Here is a 21,929-nt window from a genome sequence, read left to right on the forward strand (position 1 = left end):
ATACATACACATGAACACACACTGAGGAACATTGAACTCATCACAACCTCAATTTTGATCAAATAATCTTCTTATGTGTGGTTTATAGAAATAATCCATGTTTCCACTGCAACGGCTCAGAGACTGTGTGTGTGTGTGTGTGTGTGTGTGTGTGTGTGTGTGTGTGTGTGTGTGTGTGTGTGTGTGTGTGTGTGTGTGTGTGTGTGTGTGTGTGTGTGTGTGTGTCAAACCTTTAAAAAGAGACGCATCGAACAGAAAACACAAACTGTTTATTTACACCTTTTAAAAACATGTCAGTGATGAAGACGAAACGTGGCGAGCAGCGGCAGGTGATCAGACGGGTGATGCTGATTGGGCAGACCGTTGACTTCCTCCAGCTCACGCTCACCGACCAATGAGAGCTTACCCAGTAGCTGTAGGCCCCGCCCACCCAGCACTGCTGACAACACATTGGTTGATTTATTAGTGACGATGCATCTTTTACCGTTTGTCACATTTTGACAAATAATCCATCAAAATGTTCAGAAAGTTCCAGAGATTGATGTGTGATAGTAACATTTTAATGTTTAGTGAAACTGCAGTGATTAATCTAATCTAATCCCACTGTTAGACAAGCTTTTACCTTCAAATATTTGCATGTTCAGATAATATGTTCAACCCTTTTCAAGGCTAATGCTATTGGTAGGCTAATGCTATTGCTATTGGTAGGTTAATGCTATTGCTAGGCTAATGCTATTGCTGGTCCAATTTTGACAATTAAGATATGAAAACGTTCTGAAAATTCCTGAGATTTATGCCTCACTTTTGAGATTAGTAACATTTTTGAGTTATTTTGCTGTTGGAAATTTTAGCCTTTTGAACTTTTAACCCCTTCATTAGCAGACATTCTATCAACCACTGCTAGGCTAATGCTAGTTAACGCTGTGTGTGTGTACCTGGTGTGTACAGGATGTAATCCACTGTAATGGCGGTGTGTGAGTGACAGGTGGTGACCTCTGACCTCCCGTCAGGGTTCAGTCTGTGTTTGTACGACGACCAGAGACGCAGAGTGTGTGAGATCACCGCTCTGAAACACACACACAGACAATAGAGGCCAATCAGCAGCTGTTCCGTGCCGGTGTGGGAGGAGCCCCAGATTAAAAAAAAAAAAAAAAACATTCACCTGTTGTTCACAACTACAGCCGGTCTGCTGGAGTCTTCACCTACACACACACAGATCATTGTTGGTCACCATGGCAACAGAAACCCAAACACAGACTAGTGATGATGATGATGATGACCTTCATACTGGCACTGCTGGTTTATTCCCAGTGTGTGAGACCACAGAGGTACGCTGAGGAGTCTGTGACCACGAGAAGGAAACTCCTGACCAGATACCTACACACACACACACACACACTGAGAGAGAACCTTCTATAGACCCTGTACGTACTGTGTGTATATATGCGTGTGTGTGTGCATATATATATGTTTGTATACTGTATATGTGTATGTATATATACACGTGTGTGTATATTTACAGTATGTTTGTATATACGTGTGTGTGTGTGTATATGTTTGTATATACGTGTGTGTGTGTATATATGTTTGTATATACGTGTGTGTTTGTGTACCGCTCCAATTGTCAGTCCTCTACAGTCCAGTCTCCCATTGGTCAGAAAATGGTAGAGTGGGCTCCAAGGGGTGGAGTTAAAGTCCCCACACAGCAGCACGGGAGTGGCCGAGCCGTCGGGGAGGCGGGACATCCTTGCCACCTCAGCCAATAGGACGGCCAGCTGGGCCAGCTTCACGTCCCCTCGCCGAGGGTTGTAGAGCAGGTGTGTGTTGGCCACGCACAGTGACCAATCGGTGCCCAGCGGCCGCAGAAGGACCACCAACCCCACGTTGTCCCGGTCCAAGAGGGCGTCGCCCGGCCTGAAGAACTCTACCGGATTGGACGAGACCAGGGAGAACCTGCAAGTCCTGAAGGCCACCACACAGCCATCGGGTTTACTTCCTGTTCTCTTCTTATACTCACAGTGGTAACCTACACACACACACACACACACACACACACACACGTTATTATACACAGAAATGTTCTAAATGTAAGAACTTAGATGTATACATCACAATATAAAATTAATAACTATCTAACAGTTTCTGAGAAAAGCTGTTTCCTTTAACTCAGATGGACGGAGCTCAAACCTATATGCTCCTCCCACTTTGTGGCGGGGATAAAAATACTATGACCTAAACATGAACACACACACACATATATACCCAGTGTGTGTAGAGCTGCTTTGATGTGACTCTCGTAGTGATCGTGTTGAACTTCCTGTAGACAAACGATCTGAAACACATTAATATGCATTTATTTACTGTCATTAATTAATTAATTCTAAATTTCCAAACACATTGTAACATGTTAATATTTAGTTTTTAATCTTGTGTGTATATATTCCTATTGTAGCGTGATAGGATGTGTGTGTGTGTCTCACGTCAGCGTGCAGCTGTGTGATCTCTCTGATCAGGTTGTGGAGGCGGAGCTCCCAGCGCAGCACGTGAGGGGGGGCGTGTCTATAGAGGTACAGGTTCTCCTCCAGGAGCTGCTGAGAAAGGATGTTATAAGACAGCACAGAGAAGTCCCACCTCCTGCCCCGCCCCCTGCTGACCCCTGGTGGACACACATCAGCCCTGCAGCAGCTTTCCCACGCTCTGTGGAGTACTGAGGAAGAGGAGGATCAGTCTGTGAGGAGAACATTCAAACACTTTTAGAAACACGTCTGTATGTCTGACCTTTGACCTGAGGGCCAGGCGTGGAAGCTCCGCCCACACACGACCACGACACATTGCTCTGGGTGGAGTTTGGCTCCGCCCACTGTCCTGGACGACTGGATTGGTCTGACGAAAGCTGAGAGAGGATCAGTGGGAGGAGTTACATCTTCATTGTTGTAGTTTAGTTTAAATAAAGTTTTTTTTCTGACCTCAGGTGTGACCACATTCTCCTCATAGCTCCGCCTCCGTTTGAGCGGCGGCGGTTCGGGGATGCTGCGATCCATCAGCTGACCTGTAGGAGGAGCACATCACACACGCCTTCACCCTGTTGTCATGGAAACCAACTGAGCTCCACTGGTTCTTACTGGTGGAGCTGAGGCTCAGCGTGGACACACGGTGCAGAGGGAGCAGCGATCTGAGGGACGGTAACCAATGACGACGCATCGAGGAGCTGCACGACATCACAGTCAGTTTAATACGCATTTCTACCAAAAAGTTCAATAAAACAATATTGAAATAAACAAATGGTTATATAGAATCTAACTCAGTGGTTATCAACCTTTTCAGCCAAAATAAAGGTGTCAGAAATGGTACAATTAGTTTAAACTGGTAAATAATGGACATGACAAATGGTGAATGTGGTTAATTTGGCAAAAAAAAAATCAAGAAATATGGTGAAGAGGTTCAAAGTGACAATAATGGGTCAATATGTGACATTAGGTGTAAAAGTGCTGAACATGTCTGGAAAGTGGAAATAATGTGGAGAAAAGTCATTAAAATGTGATGTAGAAGTGTCAGAAATTAGAGAAATGTCGCAAAAATACATTAAAAGGAGCGAAAATATGGAAAAAAGTGATAAAAATAGGTAAAAATATGGTGAGTTTGGTGGAGTTGCAGAAAAATGGTAAAAAATAAGCAAAACTAGGCTCCTGACTTCAAGGTTGAGAACCTTTGATTCCCCTGATCATTGGTCAGGGGACTCATAGTGACGTCACTGAGCAGCGCAGCTGGATCTGTAGAAGCTAAAGCTAACATTTATCTCTGACCCGCTCGGTCACAAAAATCGTTAGAATTCAATCAAACTTACGTTTCCGTGACTCAGCAGAATCATCCTCCGTATTTCCGCTCAGACACTTTCAAACTAAAGCCCCAAAAAACGCATTATTGTCGTTTAAATCGGACAGTCACTTTCACACAAACACCGCGCAGATACCGTCGCGCAGGTTTGACGTCATCATAGCGTCACCTCGAAGCGGGACTCTGTGCTGCGTTCAGGAGCTTCACATTAAATCGGTTATTGGCCAATTACAAAACTAAAGTCACATTAGCCAGGTTACCAAATATTAGCTGTTTCAAAAAAAAGTAAAGATATATTTAAAATGTGGGATTTCAGACGTTTAAAATTGTGATGGACTCAATTAAAAGTTGATGTAATTTATTAGACTATTTATTTAATGAATTTATATTAATGAATGAAGAATATTTAACACGAGGCAACGTTTATGACTGAATCAATGAAAACAATAAATGATGTTAAACAACTAAATAGTGTTTATTATTTCCATCACTAACAATGTATAATATGAATAAAGATTAATTGCATTGTTCACAAAGCACTTATATTTAACTAAGATATATTCATCCTTTACTGGGTTTTTAGTAAACTTTCTAAAACAAATGTTTTTGTATTAAAATATAAAAACTTCACTTAGTCCAGAGAAGTATAAACTGAACAGTGTAAAATAGTTAGAATATCTGTGGATATCATGAAATTAACAGAACCACTGATGATGTTAGTCTGACTGTAATTATTACTATTATTATTCACATATAAAAATAAAAACACAATAGGCTGCAAACAAGGAATGTTTTTATTTATTTTCATCTCAAACAAAAAAACATTTCATAAAAATACATACGCGAGCATCCCTTTGTAACACACACACACACACACACACACACACACACACACACACACACACACACACACACACACACACACACACACACACACACACACACACACACACACACACACACACACACACACACACACACACACACTCACTCACTATCGGCCCAGTACGGTGGCCAGCAGGGCCATACGGATGTACATCCCGTTCTCTGCCTGTCTGAAATACGCAGCACGGGGGTCCGTGTCCACCTCCACACTAAAGGGGGGTAAGAGAGAGAGTTTAACCCTGTGGTTCTCAAACTGTGGTGTGTGTTCTTTGCTTTGAAGGAAAATTAACTTTAAATCATAATAAACATATTTAAATGTATTGAACTTTAATGTAACTTATAACCTGTACAAAACAACTGAAAAACAAACTAAAGCCTTTAAAATAAAAAATAAAAACTTAAAATAACCTGGTTACATAAACACACCATTAAACTAATACTTTGTTGCAGAACCTTTGGTTTTTATTCCAACACTCAGTGTTTGTGGGTCAGAGTCTATCAGTGTGGAACATCTTGATGAGGTCATATTTACCCACTCTTCTTTACTAAACTGATCTAAATGTGACAGATAGTGAGGACATCTCCTGTGTACAGCCCTCTTCAGATCACCACACAGATGTTCAGTAGGATTCAGGTCTGGACTCTGGTTGGTCCATTCCAGAACCTCCATCTGATTGTGGTGAAGCCATAGTTTAGTTGATGCTGTGCTTAGGGTCATTGTGGTGTTAAAAGCTAAAGTTCTTCTTCATCTTCTGATTTCTAACAGAAGTCTGAAGGTTTTGTACCAACACTGTCTGGTATTTAGAACTGTTCATAATTCCCTCCACCCTACTAAGGTCCCAGTTCTAGCTGAAGAAAAACAGCCCCAAAGCATGATGCTGCCACCACCATGCTTCACTGTAGGTATGGTGTTCTTTTGGTGATGAACAGTGTTGTTTTTGGACCAAATAAAGCTTTTGGAATTATGGCCAAAAAGTTCCACCTTGGTTCCATCAGACCATAACACATTTTCACATGTGTTTGGGAGACTTTAAATGTGTTTTTACAAAATGAATCTGGGCTTAGATGTTTTTCTTGGTAAGATAAAGCTTCTGTATTGCCACCCTACCCCATAGACCTGACGGAGATTGTTGTCACATGTTCTACACAGACAGTACTTGTCAGAACTTCCTGCAGCTCCTTCAATGTTACTGTGGGCCTCTTGTCAGCCTCCATGACCACTTTTCTTCTGTCTTGTCATCAATTTATGACGGACGTCCTGTTCTTGGTAAAGTCACTGTGTTCCATGTTATATTTAATTCATTAGAAAGTCTTTTGTACCTTCACCTGACTGATATCTGTGAACAATGAGATCCTCTGATGCTTTAGAAGTTCTCTGAGGACCATGGATTGTTCTGGAAGATGTAGCTACAAAAATGTGAGGAAAAGCTTCTAGAACATCTGAACTTTGTTTGTGGTTAATCAGAGACACTTTAAATGGTGACAGGTGTGTGTGCTGACTCCATTTAACATGAGTTAGAATGTGATTGGTTCAATCTGAACACAGCCCCGCCCCCTGTTATAAGAGGATGTGAACACTTTAGTGACATCATTCTGTCAGTTTTTATTTTTACTTCACCTCCTTTAAAGGTTTCACTTTGTTTGATCATTGTACAGGTTCTAGGTCACATTAAAGGTGGAAAAAGTTGTGAAATTATTTATATTGATGTCATTTTTTATCACAAAAACCTGACATTTGAACAGGAGTGTGTAGACTTTATATCTAATCAACACAGGATTCATTTAATAATGAATAAAAATGATCATTAATACCTGATCTCATTGACTCGAGGCAGCGGATGCATCACAACCATCTTCTTCTTTGCAGCCGTCATGATGTGAGGAGTGAGAATGAACTGACCAAAGCACTGACACACACACACACACACACACACACACACACACACACACACACACACACACACACACACACACACGTTAATCTTCTCATCATGGTACATCTGTGTGGTTTCTCAGTGAACACTCACAGCTGTGTAGTCGTCCTCAGAGGAGAACCTTTCCTTCTGGATCCGTGTCATGTAGAGAACGTCAGTGTCAGGCAGAGCCTCCTCAATGCTCTCAAACTCCTCCTGAACACGTTAGATCACAACACGTTAGATCACAACGCGTTAGATCACAACGCGTTAGATCTGAACGCGTTAGATCACAACGCGTTAGATCACAACACGTTAGATCACAACGCGTTAGATCTGAACGCGTTAGATCTGAACGCGTTAGATCTGAACGCGTTAGATCACAACACGTTAGCTCACAACACGTTAGATCACAACACGTTAGATCACAACACGTTAGATCACAACACGTTAGATCACAACGCGTTAGATCACAACGCGTTAGATCTGAACGCGTTAGATCACAACGCGTTAGATCTGAACGCGTTAGATCTGAACGCGTTAGATCTGAACGCGTTAGATCTGAACGCGTTAGATCTGAACGCGTTAGAGCTGAACGCGTTAGATCTGAACACGTTAGATCTGAACACGTTAGATCTGAACACGTTAGATCACAACACGTTAGATCACAACACGTTAGATCTGAACGCGTTAGAATCACAACGCGTTAGATCTGAACGCGTTAGATCACAACGCGTTAGATCACAACGCGTTAGATCACAACGCGTTAGATCACAACGCGTTAGATCACAACGCGTTAGATCTGAACGCGTTAGATCTGAACGCGTTAGATCACAACGCGTTAGATCACAACGCGTTAGATCACAACGCGTTAGATCACAACGCGTTAGATCTGAACGCGTTAGATCTGAACGCGTTAGATCTGAACGCGTTAGATCTGAACGCGTTAGATCTGAACGCGTTAGATCTGAACGCGTTAGATCTGAACGCGTTAGATCTGAACGCGTTAGATCTGAACGCGTTAGATCCGAAGACGTTAGATCCGAAGACGTTAGATCTGAAGACGTTAGATCCGAACACGTTAGATCCGAACACGTTAGATCTGAAGACGTTAGATGTACCTGTTTGATGCCTTTAGAGGCCACGTATCTGAGGATCTCAGCGGGCATGTGCAGCTTCCTGGGGGCTACGTAGCGTAGCGTGATGCGGTACTGAGTCAGCAGTTTAGCCAGGGAGTGCACAGTGCGTCCATGTTTCAGGTCCCCCACCATGGTGATCTGTGGGGGGGTGGGGGGGTTGTGTTAGTGTATGTGTGTATAATGTGTGTGCGTGTCTAATGTAATGTGTGTATATAATGTGTGTATAGTGTGTGCATGTGGATATGTGTATGTATAATGTGTATATAATGTGTGTGTGTGTGTGTATATAGTGTGTATATAATGTGTATATAAAGTGTGTGTATAGTGTGTGTGTATATGTGTGTATATAGTGTGTATATAATGTGTATAGTGTGTATATAATGTGTGTGTATATAATGTGTATAGTGCATAGTGTGTGTGTATATAATGTGTATATAAAGTGTGTGTATAGTGTGTGTGTATATGTGTGTATATAATATGTATATAGTGTGTATGTAATGTGTATTGTGTGTGTATATAATGTGTGTGTATATAATGTGTGTATAGCGTGTATATAATGTGTGTGTATATAATGTGTGTATAGTGTGTGCATGTGGATATGTGTATGTATAATGTGTATATAATGTGTGTGTGTGTGTGTATATAGTGTGTGTAGTGTGTATATAATGTGTATATAAAGTGTGTGTATAGTGTGTGTGTATATGTGTGTATAGTGTGTGTGTATATGTGTGTATATAGTGTGTATATAATGTGTGTGTATATAATGTGTATAGTGCATAGTGTGTGTGTATATAATGTGTATATAAAGTGTGTGTGTATATGTGTGTATATAATATGTATATAGTGTGTATGTAATGTGTATTGTGTGTGTATATAATGTGTGTGTATATAATGTGTGTATAGCGTGTATATAATGTGTGTGTATATAATGTGTGTGTATATAATGTGTGTATATTGTGTATATAATGTGTGTATAGTGTGTATATAGTGTGTATATAATGTGTGTGTATATAATGTGTGTATAGTGTGTGTGTATATAATGTGTATAGTGTGTATATAATGTGTGTGTATATAATGTGTGTGTATATAGTGTGTGTGTATATAGTGTGTGTGTATATAGTGTGTGTGTGTGTCTCACCGTCATCCCGTTGACCGTACCCAGCTCTTCTCTGATGGTGAACACGTCCAGCAGAGCCTGAGTGGGGTGTTCTCCCACCCCGTCCCCCGCATTTATCACCGGCTTACGGCACAGACGTGACGCACTCTGACAATTACAATTACATCTTCAATTATCCATGTTCAAATATGATTTTTCCAATTACAAAGAAAATTAAAATTATTTTTCCTTCCTGAAAATCAATTACAATTACATTCTGAATTACTAAGTACAAATGAAATGAATCACAATTACCAATGATTGATAATTAATTTTCCCACATCTACATTTTGTTTTTTATTATTTTGTAACATGTAACATAATATGAAACAAACAGGACGAGGTTGTACAAAGATAAACACAAAGCGTAGGTATCATGTTACAGTTTTTGGTTCAAGTATTGTTCAGTGTTTTTATGACATTCACATTTTTCCCAGTATTTGTTTCCTTTATTCTTTGAAGCATTAATGTAAAAGTTATTTTATTAATGCTGTGGATGATGTTTATATAAAGTCTTAAGGTTGGGGGGGGGGGGTCCTCTGGAGCCAACACTTAGTTACAGCTTTTTGACTTGTTATTCTGAATATTTTCAGGAGGTAGACGTTCTTCATATCAAGTCCTTCAAAAGTTCTTCCAAGGTACATAAAGCTGAAACCAGAAGGTTTCTAGGTGTGGACAGGACCAGAAAATATGAACATGGCTCACAGACTCCTCCCCACACAGACTCCTCCCCACGCAGACTCCTCCCCACGCAGACTCCTCCCCACGCAGACTCCTCCCCACGCAGACTCCTCCCCACTCACCCTCTAACAGCAAACCTGTGAACCACTCAATTTGGACTTTTAATTTAAGGTGACAAAGAAACGTATTAAATTCTTCAAACCAAAGTCCTGCCACAACAGAGAATGTTTATGAATGTACGGATTCTTACATATTTGGAGCCAATTTTCTTCTGAAATAGTTATATTTGCTTCTTTTTCCCAGCATTGTTTAATATAGTGAGTTGAGTTCTTGTTCATTGAAATCAGGCTTTTGTAGAGTTGACCAATCATAGCTTTAGGTTTTTTGAAGCAGACATTAACAAATATTTGTATAATGTTTGAATATTTAGCTGCACTGGTGGCTTTCATTTATTAGGTAAAAAAATGACAGATTTGCAAACAATAAAAGTCTTTTTTACCCAACTCATATATGGCATAATTCCTAAAAACTAATTAGGTTTCCATTATTAATCATCCTACAAAAAGTCATTCCTTGCTTAGAACATTGTTTGTATTTATGGTTCTGTAATGATGGAGGGAAGTGTGGGAAGAACGTAGACCAACCATCATCATCATCTCACCATGGAGCTGAAATCTCCATAGCAACAGTGATTCTGTAGCTGATACACTTCAGTTAGTGCGCTGGATAATATTAATGCTAATGCTTCATTAGCCTCATACTGTAGGTGACGTCACACTGTGCTGACACACAGTAGTCCCTAAAACAAGGTAGAGTCATGTTCTTGTTCTTCTACGGTTACGTTCTCCTCTCTAACAGTTTGTGCAGTAGCTCCATGAAACAATAGAAGAATAGTGAGTTTAGAGGACGACCTCGTCTACATCCTCTGTAGTTTGACTGATATTGAAAGGCTGATGTTAACTATTGTTGTTGTGGTTCAGGAGGAGTAGAACGTTCTTATATATTATATAAACGTGTCGCTGAAGCCAAATGTTTCTATAACTTAAAACAGAAAAATCCAAATCAGGTCTGAGATTTACTGTACTGGATGTTTTTTTAGATTTGATCAATAATCATGATGGAGGCTTCTTCTAATGTAATCATGTCTATTAATTATAAAACCTGTCTGGTCTTCATTCATTAGGGCAGGTATTATTATGATTAATCTCTTTGTTAGTATTGCTTTATAATCAACATTTAATACACTTATTGGTCTCTATACGCTTTACAATCTTTTCTTCCTTTGGTATCACTGAAATGATAACCTTACTGCTAATGTTCAGCTAATGCTAATGTTCAGCTAATGCTAATGTTCAGCTAATGCTAGGTTACTGCTAATGCTAGGTTACTGCTAATGCTAGGTTACTGCTAATGTTCAGCTAATGCTAGGTTACTGCTAATGTACAGCTAATGCTAGGTTACTGCTAATGTTCCGCTAATGCTAGGTTACTGCGATTGCTAAGTTACTGCTAATGTTCAGCTAATGCTAGGTTACTGCTAATGCTAGGTCACTGCTAATGTTCAGCTAATGCGAGGTTACTGCTAATGCTAGGTTACTGCTAATGTTCAGCTAATGCTAGGTTACTGCTAATGCTAGGTTAGTACTGATGTTCAGCTAATGCTAGGTTAGTACTGATGTTCAGCTAATGCTAGGTTACTGCTAATGCTAGGTTAGTACTGATGTTCAGCTAATGCTAGGTTAGTGCTAATGTTCAGCTAATGCTAGATTACTGCTAATGCTAAGTTAGTGCTAATGTTCAGCTAATGCTAAGTTACTGGAAATGTACAGCTAATGCTAGGTTAGCGCTAATGTTCAGCTAATGCTAGGTAAACACTAATGTTCAGCTAATGATAGGTTACTGTTAATGCTAGGTTAGTACTGATGTTCAGCTAATGCTAGGTTACTGCTAATGCTAAGTTAGTGCTAATGTTCAGCTAATGCTAGATTACTGCTAATGCTAAGTTAGTGCTAATGTTCAGCTAATGCTAGGTTACTGCAAATGTACAGCTAATGCTAGATTAACGCTAATGTTCAGCTAATGATAGATTAGTACTAGTGCACCTGCATCCTCACTTTCTTCAGGAAATGCAAATATTGTAGTTTTAATTAATTATCAATTACAATTATAATTGACCTTAACCACATCATCATCATATTTTGTGTGTGTGTGTGTGTGTGTGTACCTCCACAGCCCCAGGCATGGGGTGTCGTAGTACGATGACATCAGCGTACCCACTCATGGTCTGTACGGCGTCGTGCAGAGACTCTCCTTTCTGAGAGGAAGAGGATGATTCACTGAACCCTAGAACAGTTCCTCCTAAACGCTGCATGGCTGCACAGAACGAGCTGCTGGTTCTAGTGCTGGCCTCAAAGAACATGGACGCCATCACCTTCCCCTAGAGCAGGAACAGCACCAAACCGCAGGTTGGAAACCACACACAAGCACAGACAAAACCCTCCTATTATATTATTATAATGTTAATTAATGTTAATGACTTGACTTTGATGAGTTCGACTGATGAAGAATAAAATGACCTTAGTAATATTTTTTCATGTGCTGAACAATGGCGTTCATATGGGGTCAATTTGACCCTGAGCTGTTTTAGTGTGTGTGTGTGTGTGTGTGTGTGTGTGTGTGTGTGACCTTCAGGATCTCCAAACTTCGTTCTTTCTGAACCATGAGACGCAGAGTGTGAGCGACGTTAAAGAGGTGAGACATCTGAAACACATTTAATTAGTCTACACACACTTCTTTAAATAAAACAAATGTATTAAATCAAAAATAAATAAAAGAGTAGAATCAAACACATTTATTTACACGCACACGCACACACCTGCTCCTTGCTGAACTGGCCCACAGTGAGGATGTGCTGACCAATCAGAGCGTGCAGTAATGGCGACGTCTGTAGGTGAGCTGTGGGTCCTGGAGGCGTCTGTCCCGTCTGTCCTGATCCAGATAGAGGGGATAGCAGCCTGCACAGAGGGGGGGGGTGACCAAATCCCTCACCTGCCCCAGGAAATGTGAACGTGTCTGCAGGAAACACACATACACAGTCAGAGACCGCACCTTTCAAAATAAAACACACTATTACCGTGACATCATCAATATATGATCAGGACAGCTGGTCATCAGTTAACACAGACACCAGAGTGAACAGAACAGCAGTGAAGTCAACCAGCATCTCAGGTTGTTACTAAGCATGATGGGAGTTGTAGTACCTGGAGGTAAACCAGGGTCTGACGTTCGATGGATTCGAGCAGGAAGTAGGAAACGAGCGTCTGCTGCTCGTCGAGGACTCGCTGCTCGAGATCGAACGATGACATCTCGAGGAGGAGTCGGACGAGGACGCTCTGGAGTCTGACACACACACATATAGATATACACACACACACACACTTAGATACACACACACACACCGATATACACACACACACACACACACACACACTAACCATGGGCGTATCCTTTATGATGTCAGAGTGAACTGAAGCCGTGGGCCACGTCTTCACGTCCTCACCATAACCACGAGGAACGAGAACCTGATGGAGACATGACATCATCACACATCTGTGACCCCTCCCCCCTCCCCCCCACTAATATTTAGGAAGAAAACACTAAAAAAAAAGTAGAAAAAAAGCAAAGTACACCAACACTAAAATAATCAAGTGACTGAAACATGTCACATTAATGTTGTAAAAAAGTAATTTCCACGTATATTAATAATGATTTATGTGTTAAATCTCACCTGTCCGTCTATATAAGCCACCTCCCCCCTCAGCACCACACGCCGCACCTTCCCTTTAACCTTCATCCCTTCAAACGGAGTCCATTTAGACTTAGTGAACTGCATAGCAGCAGGAATGGTCCACTCCTGTTCTAGGTCCACCTGAGAGAGAACCACACACACACACACACACACAATGGAGGATGTTGATATGAAACGTGCTACTAAGTACATAAGTCAGTAACCAAGTAAAGTAATGATGTCCTGTTTGTATTGATCATGTGATCAGAGGTCTAAAGGACCATGGTACCTCTACATATGTGTCATCCTGGACCGGCAGGTTGAAGATCTTTCGTGGGTTGTCGTACAGTCGTTTGATGATGTCATCAAGGGTGAGGCGTCCATCGCTGACGGCCGTCAGCAGGAGAGGCAGCATGGTCTCTAGGCCAGGGTACCCAGGAGGAGGGCGCTCCCCATTCTTCTCCTCCACGGTGTGGGGCGCTGAGGACAGAGAGAAGTGGTCAGCCAATGGGTGAACTGGGACTGACCAATGGGTGAACTGGGACTGACCAATGGGTAAATAAACTAGGTGTACTGACCGTGGTCGGTGGCGAAGCAGTCGATGATGTCCAGGTTCTCCCACAGAGCTTCCATGTCCTCCCTGCTGCCCAGCATGGGTCGGACTTCGGCCCGGCCCGCTCCGATGGACGCCAAGTTATCGTTACACAGGAACAGGTGGTGGGGCGCCACTTCACACGTCACCTGGATGTTCTTCTGCTTTGCAGCTCGGATGATGAGGATCTGAGGAGCGTTCAATACTCTGTTATGAGACACAACTTTCCTCAAGATAAGTCAGTATTTAATCACATTGCTCAGTGTGAAACTACACTGATAAGAGAGTATTTACTCTAAGTACAATTATTTACTCTGATAAATCAGAATTTACTCTAATATGTCCATATTTATTCTGATCATTTAAAGTATTTACTCTGGTAAGTCAGTGATAAGTTGGTATTCTCTGAAATAAGAATAAGTCGGTATGTACTGTGATAAGTAAGATTATTTACTCTAAGTCAGCATTTAATCTGATAAATTGATATACAGTATACTGTGATAAGTCAGAATACATAGTCAACATATTTACTCTAAAAAGTAAGATTGTGTACTCTGATAAGTCAGGTATATACTGTGATAAGTCGGTATTTACTCTGATAAGTGGGTGTGTACTCTGATAAGTCGGTGTGCACTGTGATACGTCGGTATTTACTAGGAGTGTGACAATATTTCGATACGATATTGCAATATTTTTCCGCACGATTGATTATCGATATGCTCCCGCTAAGTATCAATTTTTTTAATTTAATTTATTTATTCATTTTTTTCAAAACCTTTTCTACTTTTTCACTAAAACGTTCCAGGTACGTTTTCACAGAAATGTTGTCACTGTTTGTTGAAGGAACCAATATATTGTTTACTGTAATATTTCACTATAATGATGTCACTGGTAATAAAGACCATATTTATTGTTTACATAAAGCACTATTAGAGATACTTATTAGTTTACATTGGTATGTATTGGTATACACTAAAGTAGTGTCACTGTTCATAGGACACTTTTTATATTTATTGTCTTTCAGATATAAAATAAAAATTGTATTTTTTCACTTAATCTTTTTTTTCTTATGTCATAAATTATGGTAGATTGATTTCTGACCAATATATGGATAATCGCAGTGTCGTCATATCGTGAGATAATCGTTATCGTGAGTTTTGTATCGCGTATCATATCGTGAGCGACCCAGAGGTTCCCACCCCTAGTATTTACTCTGATAAGTCAGTATATAGTGTAAAAATGTTTTAAATGAACTCAAACAAGGAACAGTCCCATCAGTCTGAACAGTCCTCCTCATTATGATCCTCAGGTAAATCCAAACATTCCACAAAGGTGATAAATGACCTCCATTAATCTATAAAGTAACAAAGTGTATTTCTGGAGCAGTGTCTGTTTGACCTCATACTTTATGAACAGTTTGCACATAGTGTGTGCATGTGTCATTTTTGACTTATTTGGTGATTTTAAAACTTTTATTTTCATGTTTGTTTAACCATTTGCTGTTTAGACCGGACGGACGGGACCCAAAAGTTATTGGTGGGCAATGGCCGACATTATATATATATATATGTATATATATATATATATAATGTATGATCATCACATGCTATATAACCAAATGCACACCTTGGATGTATATCCACCCACACACACACACACACACGCACACACACACACAGTGAAGCCTGTTCTTTCTACGCATTAAGAAATGTTAAATGCTAAATAAATACTTTTATCTGTACAAATTTGTGTCTTATCAGATTCTACCTAAACCGCCACTTTGGTACAAACTTTATCAGTTTATCATTTATCATATTCATGTCTCATAGAATTAAACCAGATAAATCACACACACTATTTTATTTTACACCCACAAATAAAGCCTTTCTAACAGAGTACAGTATGTACACCTCTATGTACATACAACCTTCAAACACATACTCATTTGGTCATAATTAACAACTCTACTTAAGCTCCTCCCACTATATGAATACATACTTCTGACGGGCACTGTACTAATAGATTTCCTTTCAGGAGAGATGTAATCTGTTCCAGTGGTGTTTAGCCTATTGTCCAATACTTGGAGCCCTACATCTTGTCTTGAATGATTGTAGTGTGTGAGACTGTCAGTCTGCCCCAGGGCAGCTGTGGCTACAATAGTAGCTTACCACCACTAAGTGCTGAGTGAAAGAATAATCCCTTAATTCTGTAAAGCTACTTTGAGTGTCTATGATAAAGCATTATATAAAATTGATGTATAATATTTTCCAGTTCAGTGTAATCAGATGTTTGCTTTGTAGTATACCCATGTCAATAAGCAACCATTCACTTTTAGTGTATTTGGGATCAATTCCCAAAATAAGAAAAGCAGGTTCCTGAGTGAAGCCTTTTGAGACTTAATGACTGTGGAACAGTGAACCTGTTTATCTGTTCTTCAATAGACAGACAGAGGTCTTTTCTACATGCCTCTAGTTTAAGAGTTGACTTATGTGAAGAATTTGACACCAGTAAATTATAAAATTCTGAGATTGTTTCTTTTTCATTGTCTTCAGTGATCAACATTTTAATGGTTTTAAAAGCTTGCTTAGTTTTTTCCTAATAACATTTCAAAGTTGAAGATATTTGAAAAAGTAATATGTTATATTTATGTAGAAGCATTTCAACTGACATCATCTGAACCTGCTGTATATAAACCCTGAACATATTGGGCTCAGCTGTGACAGTAACTGGTTCTTCTATACTTTAACCATGTTCTTAACAATTGGATTCCTGGTTGTCTTAAGTCAAATAGCGTAAAAGTCAATATTTACTGTAATAAGTCAGTATTTAGTGCTCACCTCCTCCTTCTTGGCAACGTGGCAGATGTGCACAGAGCGTTGGTAAAGCTGAGCCACCATCAGGATGGCAGCCACCGTCTGCTTCTCAGCATGAGCCACAATAGGTGTGTGTTTAGGCCATTTCTCAAAGTGCTGCACACACACACACACACACACACACACACACACACACACACACACACACACACAGGTAAGTGATCTTTCTTTAACCAGGTGTTGCAGTGATAGGTGGGCGTGTCTCTGACCTCCATCCACACGGACACGTTGTCCATCTTCAGGGTGGAGAACGTGTCATTCAGGTACATCTTCAGTCCTACACTCTGATTGGCCAGGGCGGGCAGCAGGTCGGCGTTGTCGGCGGTCGCGCCCAGATACAGAGCGAAGTCACAGCGGCAGCTCGCCTTGGCCAGCTGGAAGAGGCAGGGGTCAAATTACCACCAACTACTCACTAACAGCTGCTGCTGTTCCTCATGTATTGACCAGCAGGGACCAGCAGGTGGCAGCAGAACACGCCCTTACATTCATTTATATGTAATTATATATTAACAGTTTCATTTATATCATAATAAATGTGTGTGTGTGTGTGTGTGTCTGACCTTCTGGACCAGACTCAGATTCTCTGCGTCGGTGACGGGGGGCGTGGTGTTGGGCATGGCACACACCATTGTGACTCCTCCCGCCAGAGCGGCCGCCGTGCCCGAGGCAAAGTCCTCCTTCAGCACGGCACCGGGCTCTCGCAGGTGCACGTGCACGTCGATCAGACCTGAGGACAACACACACACACACACACAGACACAGACACAGACACAGACACAGACACACACAGACACAGACACAGACACAGACACAGACACAGACACAGACACACACACACACACAGACACACACACAGACACACAGACACACACACAGTTCACTTCCTGGACGTCAGAGACACTTTACAAAATAAAAGTCTGGACTCACCGGGCAGTCGGACGAGCGTCTGTGACGTCATGCTGTCGACGTGAGTCTTTACCGGAGGGAAACGGCCGCTCTGACGCAGAGCCTGCAGACACGCATGTTTAGTTTAACTTTTTTAAATGTTTATGTTTTTCAGTTGTCTTTCTCTGAACACTTTTTAAACCATGTGTTTTATTCTTTTATTAAAGGCACCTGAACAAAGAGCTTGGTGCACTTGATGTCAATGATCAAAGGCACAGAGTAGTCGATGGCCATGCGGCGGGTGCGGTAACCCTTGGTAACGAAGGAGGAGAGGCGCCGCCCCCCGCTGTTCCTCATAGACAGGTTGATGACCAGGTCAAAGTGGTTCTCCTCCAGGTAGTCCATGATGCTGCGCTGGCGCTCCCTGCTCGAACACTCACCGCCGTCCTCCTCAAAAGGCCAATCCACCGCCGTCACCTGAGGTCATCAAAATAAAAGCTCAGGTGAGCAATAAGGAAAAGGGGAATGTTTGTTTTTGTCGTTTCTTCGAGTTGTTTTTGTGGTTTTGTCTTTGTTAAATCTTTATTGTGTATCGTTGTTGTCTTTTTGGTCATTTTTGGTAAAGTTTGTTGTCATCTTGTGTTTTCTCTGAGTGGTACCGTGACTCCGTGCTCCGTGTAGAAGTCTGCGGTTCCCACGCTGGCGTACAGATCGTAGCCCATGGCCTCCAGAGCCTGAACTGTGGGCAGCAGCTCACTCTTATTCTGCACACACACACAGAAAGCAGAGTGTGTGTTACAGTGTGACGCTCACACAGAGACAACCAGCTGGTCTCTCTGCTACCTTGTAGCTGCCGATGGACAGCAGGATGTTCTTCTTGGGGATCTTAAAGCCCGTGGACAGCATAGCTTTGATATAAGCCTCGTATCTGTTCTCTCCAAAGCACGCCACCTCCCCCGTGCTGGTCATCTCCACGCCCAGCACCACGTCGGCTCCCGCCAGCCGCGAGAAGGAGAACTGAGGGACCTGCAGGTCAGAGGTCAGAAGTCAACCAAAGTTAACACTGTATAAGACGTGTGTGCTGAGAGACTCACCTTCACTCCCACAATGCCCTTGCCCCTCATCAGACCTACAGGCTCCACCTCCTCGCCCATGATGGCCTGCGTCGCTAGGGCGACCAGATCCACACCGAGCGTCTTGGACACAAACGGGAAGGATCGAGAAACTCTGACGTTACACTCGATGACCTTCAGCTGGTCGTCCTGAGGGAGAGAGAACAGCAGCAGCAGTGAGAGAATGGACTACAAACATGGAGGAGACTCTGGACCACAAAACATGGAGACTGGACTATGCACATGGAGGAGAAAGGACTACAAACAAAGGAGACTGGACTACAAACATGAAGATGAAAAGGACGATAAAAATGGAAGAGAAAGGACAACAAACATGGCTCCCACCTTGGCGATGAGCTGCAGGTTGAATGGTCCAGTGACCTGTAGTTCCTGTCCAATGGCATGGACGATCATCTTGATCCTCTCCATGGTTTTCTGGTTCAGGTCCTGGGGGGGCGTCACCAATGTGGCGTCACCTGAGTGCACACCGGCGTTCTCCACGTGCTCCGACACAGCGATGGCCAGAACCACACCATCACATGCCACCGCATCCACGTCGATCTCCTGTAAGGAGATGTGTGAGCGACAAACCAACGCTGAGCGAGCTCACCAGGGGCTCCGCCCTCACCTTGGCCTCCTGGATGAATTTGGAGATGACCACGGGGTGCTCCTTGGAAACAGCCACCGCGTTGCTCAGGAACTTCTCCAGGTCTGCGTCGCAGTACGCCACGTTCATGGCGGCGCCGCTGAGGACGTAGGAGGGACGCACGAGGCAGGGGTAGCCCACGCTCTCACAAAAGGTCACTGCACACTGAGGAACAACATAACACGGTCACCAGTCGAACCGTGACACATGCTAGTCTCTGCAGGTCCTGGTCCTACCTCGGTCTCTGACAGCTCCTTCCACTGAGGCTGGCTGATGCCGATGGTGTCCAACATCCTGGAGAACTTGAAGCGGTTCTCGGCGCAGTCGATGAACTCTGGTGAGGTTCCCAGGATACGACACTGCTGTCGGTGCAGAGACATGGCGATGTTGTTGGGTAGCTGCCCCCCCATGCACAGGATCACACCCTCAGGGTTCTCACGCTCGTAGATGTCCATCACCACCTGAAGAAGGACAGCAGGAGAGTGAGGAGATGTTTGGAGAAGCTCCAGGAACACACGTGTGTTCTCACCTCAAAGGAGATCTCATCAAAGTAGAGTCGGTCACACATGTCGTAGTCAGTGCTGACGGTCTCTGGGTTGTAGTTCACCATGATGGTCTTAAAGCCCATCTACACACAACAAGCAGCTTTAGATCATATGTGTCAAACTCTTGGCCTGGGGGCCAAATCCGGCCATTTGTAGCCTCCTACTCGGCCCGTAGGAGAAAGTACAAATGAAAAAAACATGAATCATTGTGTAAATGAAACTCAACAATATTTCAAAGTATAGATCCTGTTGGGACTGATATCTGTCACTTATTGCTTGGTTTCTTATATGTTTAATATTTTATGTATACGTAGAAACTAAGGAACAGTAATGTTGAAATGAATTGTTTTCCAACATTAAATCTGTGGCCCACTAGAGATCAAACTGCTCTGTATTTGGCCCCTGTACTAAAACTTTGACACCCCAGATCCATCAGAGTCCTCCCACCCCCCCTCAGGACTCCTCCCACTCGTTCTCCATGATGGAACCTCACCTTACGCAGCTCGCTGATGGCGCCCACCGCACACCAGTCGAACTCCACACTGCTGCCGATGCGGTAAACGCCCGACCCGATCACCATGACGTGGGGCTCGGTGAAGTGAAGATCGTCCTCTGAGCCGTGATAGGTCAGGTAGAGGTAGTTGGTGTGGGCGGGCCACTCCGCCGCCACCGTGTCTATCTGCTTCACCGCCGGCAGGATGGACCAATCGTGACGCAGCTTTCTAACCGCCAGCTCCGTGCTGATTGGTGCAGAGACAGAAGGGAGTGGCTTAATGGGGGGAGGAGGCTAAAGTGTCAGTCTATCCTTTGGTCTCCATGTTACACACCTGAATCAGAGGAACCACTAACAGGAACACAGGCCTACAAAGATGGAGGAGGCTGGCTCTCTCTTATCAATCCGTCCCTTTTTCTTTGTCTCGCCAACTTTTGGGCTCCGTCCCAATACTCACACTTCCACCCTCGCGCCCCTCATTTGCGTGTTCCCAATGAGGGTGAGTGCATAGGGTGTCCCAATTCTCCATAGTGATCTTTCGCCCCGCCCCCTATGCGCCCCTGATCCACACTTCACCAAAACCAGCATCAAAGCGGACTTCGGTGAAGGATATTACCCATAATTCTTAGCGGTATAGAGGTTTTTCACCGACATCACGTGGGTTTTGTTGATCTGTCTGTGGGTCCTGTACTGAAAAAATGTGCTTTTAAGTGTAAGTATTGAAATATTTAAACTGTTCTTATACTGTTTATGTATAAATACAATCAAAGTTTGCTATTTACTGGGAAAGAAGCATAAATATATGATGAAGCATTATTTATGCACTGGTATTTACAGACATTCTATGTCAACTATTTCATAACTTTTTTGTGCAGTCATTCATATAACATCCAATTTAAACTTTACACTTATACAATAAACTTAGGATGTATAAAAACTAAACTATAAAAACATAAAACGTACCAGATACCGTTAGTTACCCACTCTATATTTATAAATAAAATTATACATCTACCTTAAATAAATGACTAATAACAAATATACATTTATTTTAAAGTGTGTAGATCAACTCATATTAACTCATTTTTCCCACAGGGCTGATAAAATGACCTTTATTTTAATTGGTGTACTTTTAAATATTTCTGACCCTGTAATAAAGGCTTTTTCTATTTTTACATATGATGAGTCAGCAGAAACCTGGTCAGAATGTCACAGATAAGACGCAGCGGCACAAGTCGATGACGTAAACCACAATGTCACAATTCTGCTATTTTTGCACATTTGTAACCTGCGCACTAGAACCCTTTGTGCACTAATAAGTGCACACTTGGTAGAGGGGCGTAGGGTACAGTGTGAGTAATGGGACCGAGCTTTGGAACGCATAGTTTT

General features: G+C 42.2%; 2 protein-coding genes across 3 annotated transcripts in view; both read right to left on the minus strand.

Annotated features, from left to right (window-relative positions):
• Positions 1-249: 249 nt before the first annotated feature.
• Positions 250-3,991, minus strand: angel2 (angel homolog 2 (Drosophila)). Of its 2 annotated transcripts, none has more exons than XM_028440556.1 (11): positions 3,845-3,991; positions 3,123-3,208; positions 2,967-3,049; positions 2,779-2,893; positions 2,481-2,707; positions 2,263-2,332; positions 1,614-2,026; positions 1,281-1,377; positions 1,163-1,202; positions 936-1,066; positions 250-436 (listed from the first exon to the last, which is right to left on the minus strand). In XM_028440556.1, exons 2-11 carry the CDS (start codon positions 3,199-3,201, stop codon positions 294-296), a joined length of 1,398 nt encoding a protein of 465 aa, XP_028296357.1. In that variant the 5' UTR covers positions 3,202-3,208; positions 3,845-3,991; the 3' UTR covers positions 250-293. The 2 variants fall into 2 exon arrangements, with proteins under 2 accessions (XP_028296357.1, XP_028296356.1); XM_028440555.1 differs by having other exon boundaries at positions 250-439.
• Positions 3,992-4,609: 618 nt separating this feature from the next.
• The window catches only part of cad (carbamoyl-phosphate synthetase 2, aspartate transcarbamylase, and dihydroorotase), a 29,496-nt gene continuing 12,176 nt past the window's right edge, over positions 4,610-21,929 (minus strand). Inside the window, exons 19-44 of the mRNA XM_028440470.1 lie at positions 20,541-20,787; positions 20,032-20,130; positions 19,739-19,963; positions 19,485-19,667; positions 19,202-19,420; positions 18,839-19,006; positions 18,588-18,770; positions 18,404-18,508; positions 17,976-18,221; positions 17,787-17,868; positions 17,420-17,586; positions 17,069-17,233; positions 16,824-16,955; positions 13,973-14,174; positions 13,684-13,874; positions 13,395-13,535; positions 13,102-13,188; positions 12,868-13,006; positions 12,483-12,679; positions 12,293-12,367; positions 11,832-12,044; positions 8,910-9,035; positions 7,754-7,909; positions 6,747-6,848; positions 6,532-6,626; positions 4,610-4,928 (exon numbers count right to left, since the gene is read on the minus strand). Of these exons, the coding sequence (XP_028296271.1) occupies positions 4,829-4,928; positions 6,532-6,626; positions 6,747-6,848; positions 7,754-7,909; positions 8,910-9,035; positions 11,832-12,044; positions 12,293-12,367; positions 12,483-12,679; positions 12,868-13,006; positions 13,102-13,188; positions 13,395-13,535; positions 13,684-13,874; positions 13,973-14,174; positions 16,824-16,955; positions 17,069-17,233; positions 17,420-17,586; positions 17,787-17,868; positions 17,976-18,221; positions 18,404-18,508; positions 18,588-18,770; positions 18,839-19,006; positions 19,202-19,420; positions 19,485-19,667; positions 19,739-19,963; positions 20,032-20,130; positions 20,541-20,787 (4,045 nt within the window). The 3' untranslated portion in view covers positions 4,610-4,828. The remainder of the gene's footprint in view (positions 4,929-6,531; positions 6,627-6,746; positions 6,849-7,753; positions 7,910-8,909; positions 9,036-11,831; positions 12,045-12,292; positions 12,368-12,482; positions 12,680-12,867; positions 13,007-13,101; positions 13,189-13,394; positions 13,536-13,683; positions 13,875-13,972; positions 14,175-16,823; positions 16,956-17,068; positions 17,234-17,419; positions 17,587-17,786; positions 17,869-17,975; positions 18,222-18,403; positions 18,509-18,587; positions 18,771-18,838; positions 19,007-19,201; positions 19,421-19,484; positions 19,668-19,738; positions 19,964-20,031; positions 20,131-20,540; positions 20,788-21,929) is intronic.

This window comes from Gouania willdenowi, assembly GCF_900634775.1.
Source record: "Gouania willdenowi chromosome 24 unlocalized genomic scaffold, fGouWil2.1 scaffold_320_arrow_ctg1, whole genome shotgun sequence".
Taxonomy (NCBI): domain Eukaryota; kingdom Metazoa; phylum Chordata; class Actinopteri; order Blenniiformes; family Gobiesocidae; genus Gouania; species Gouania willdenowi.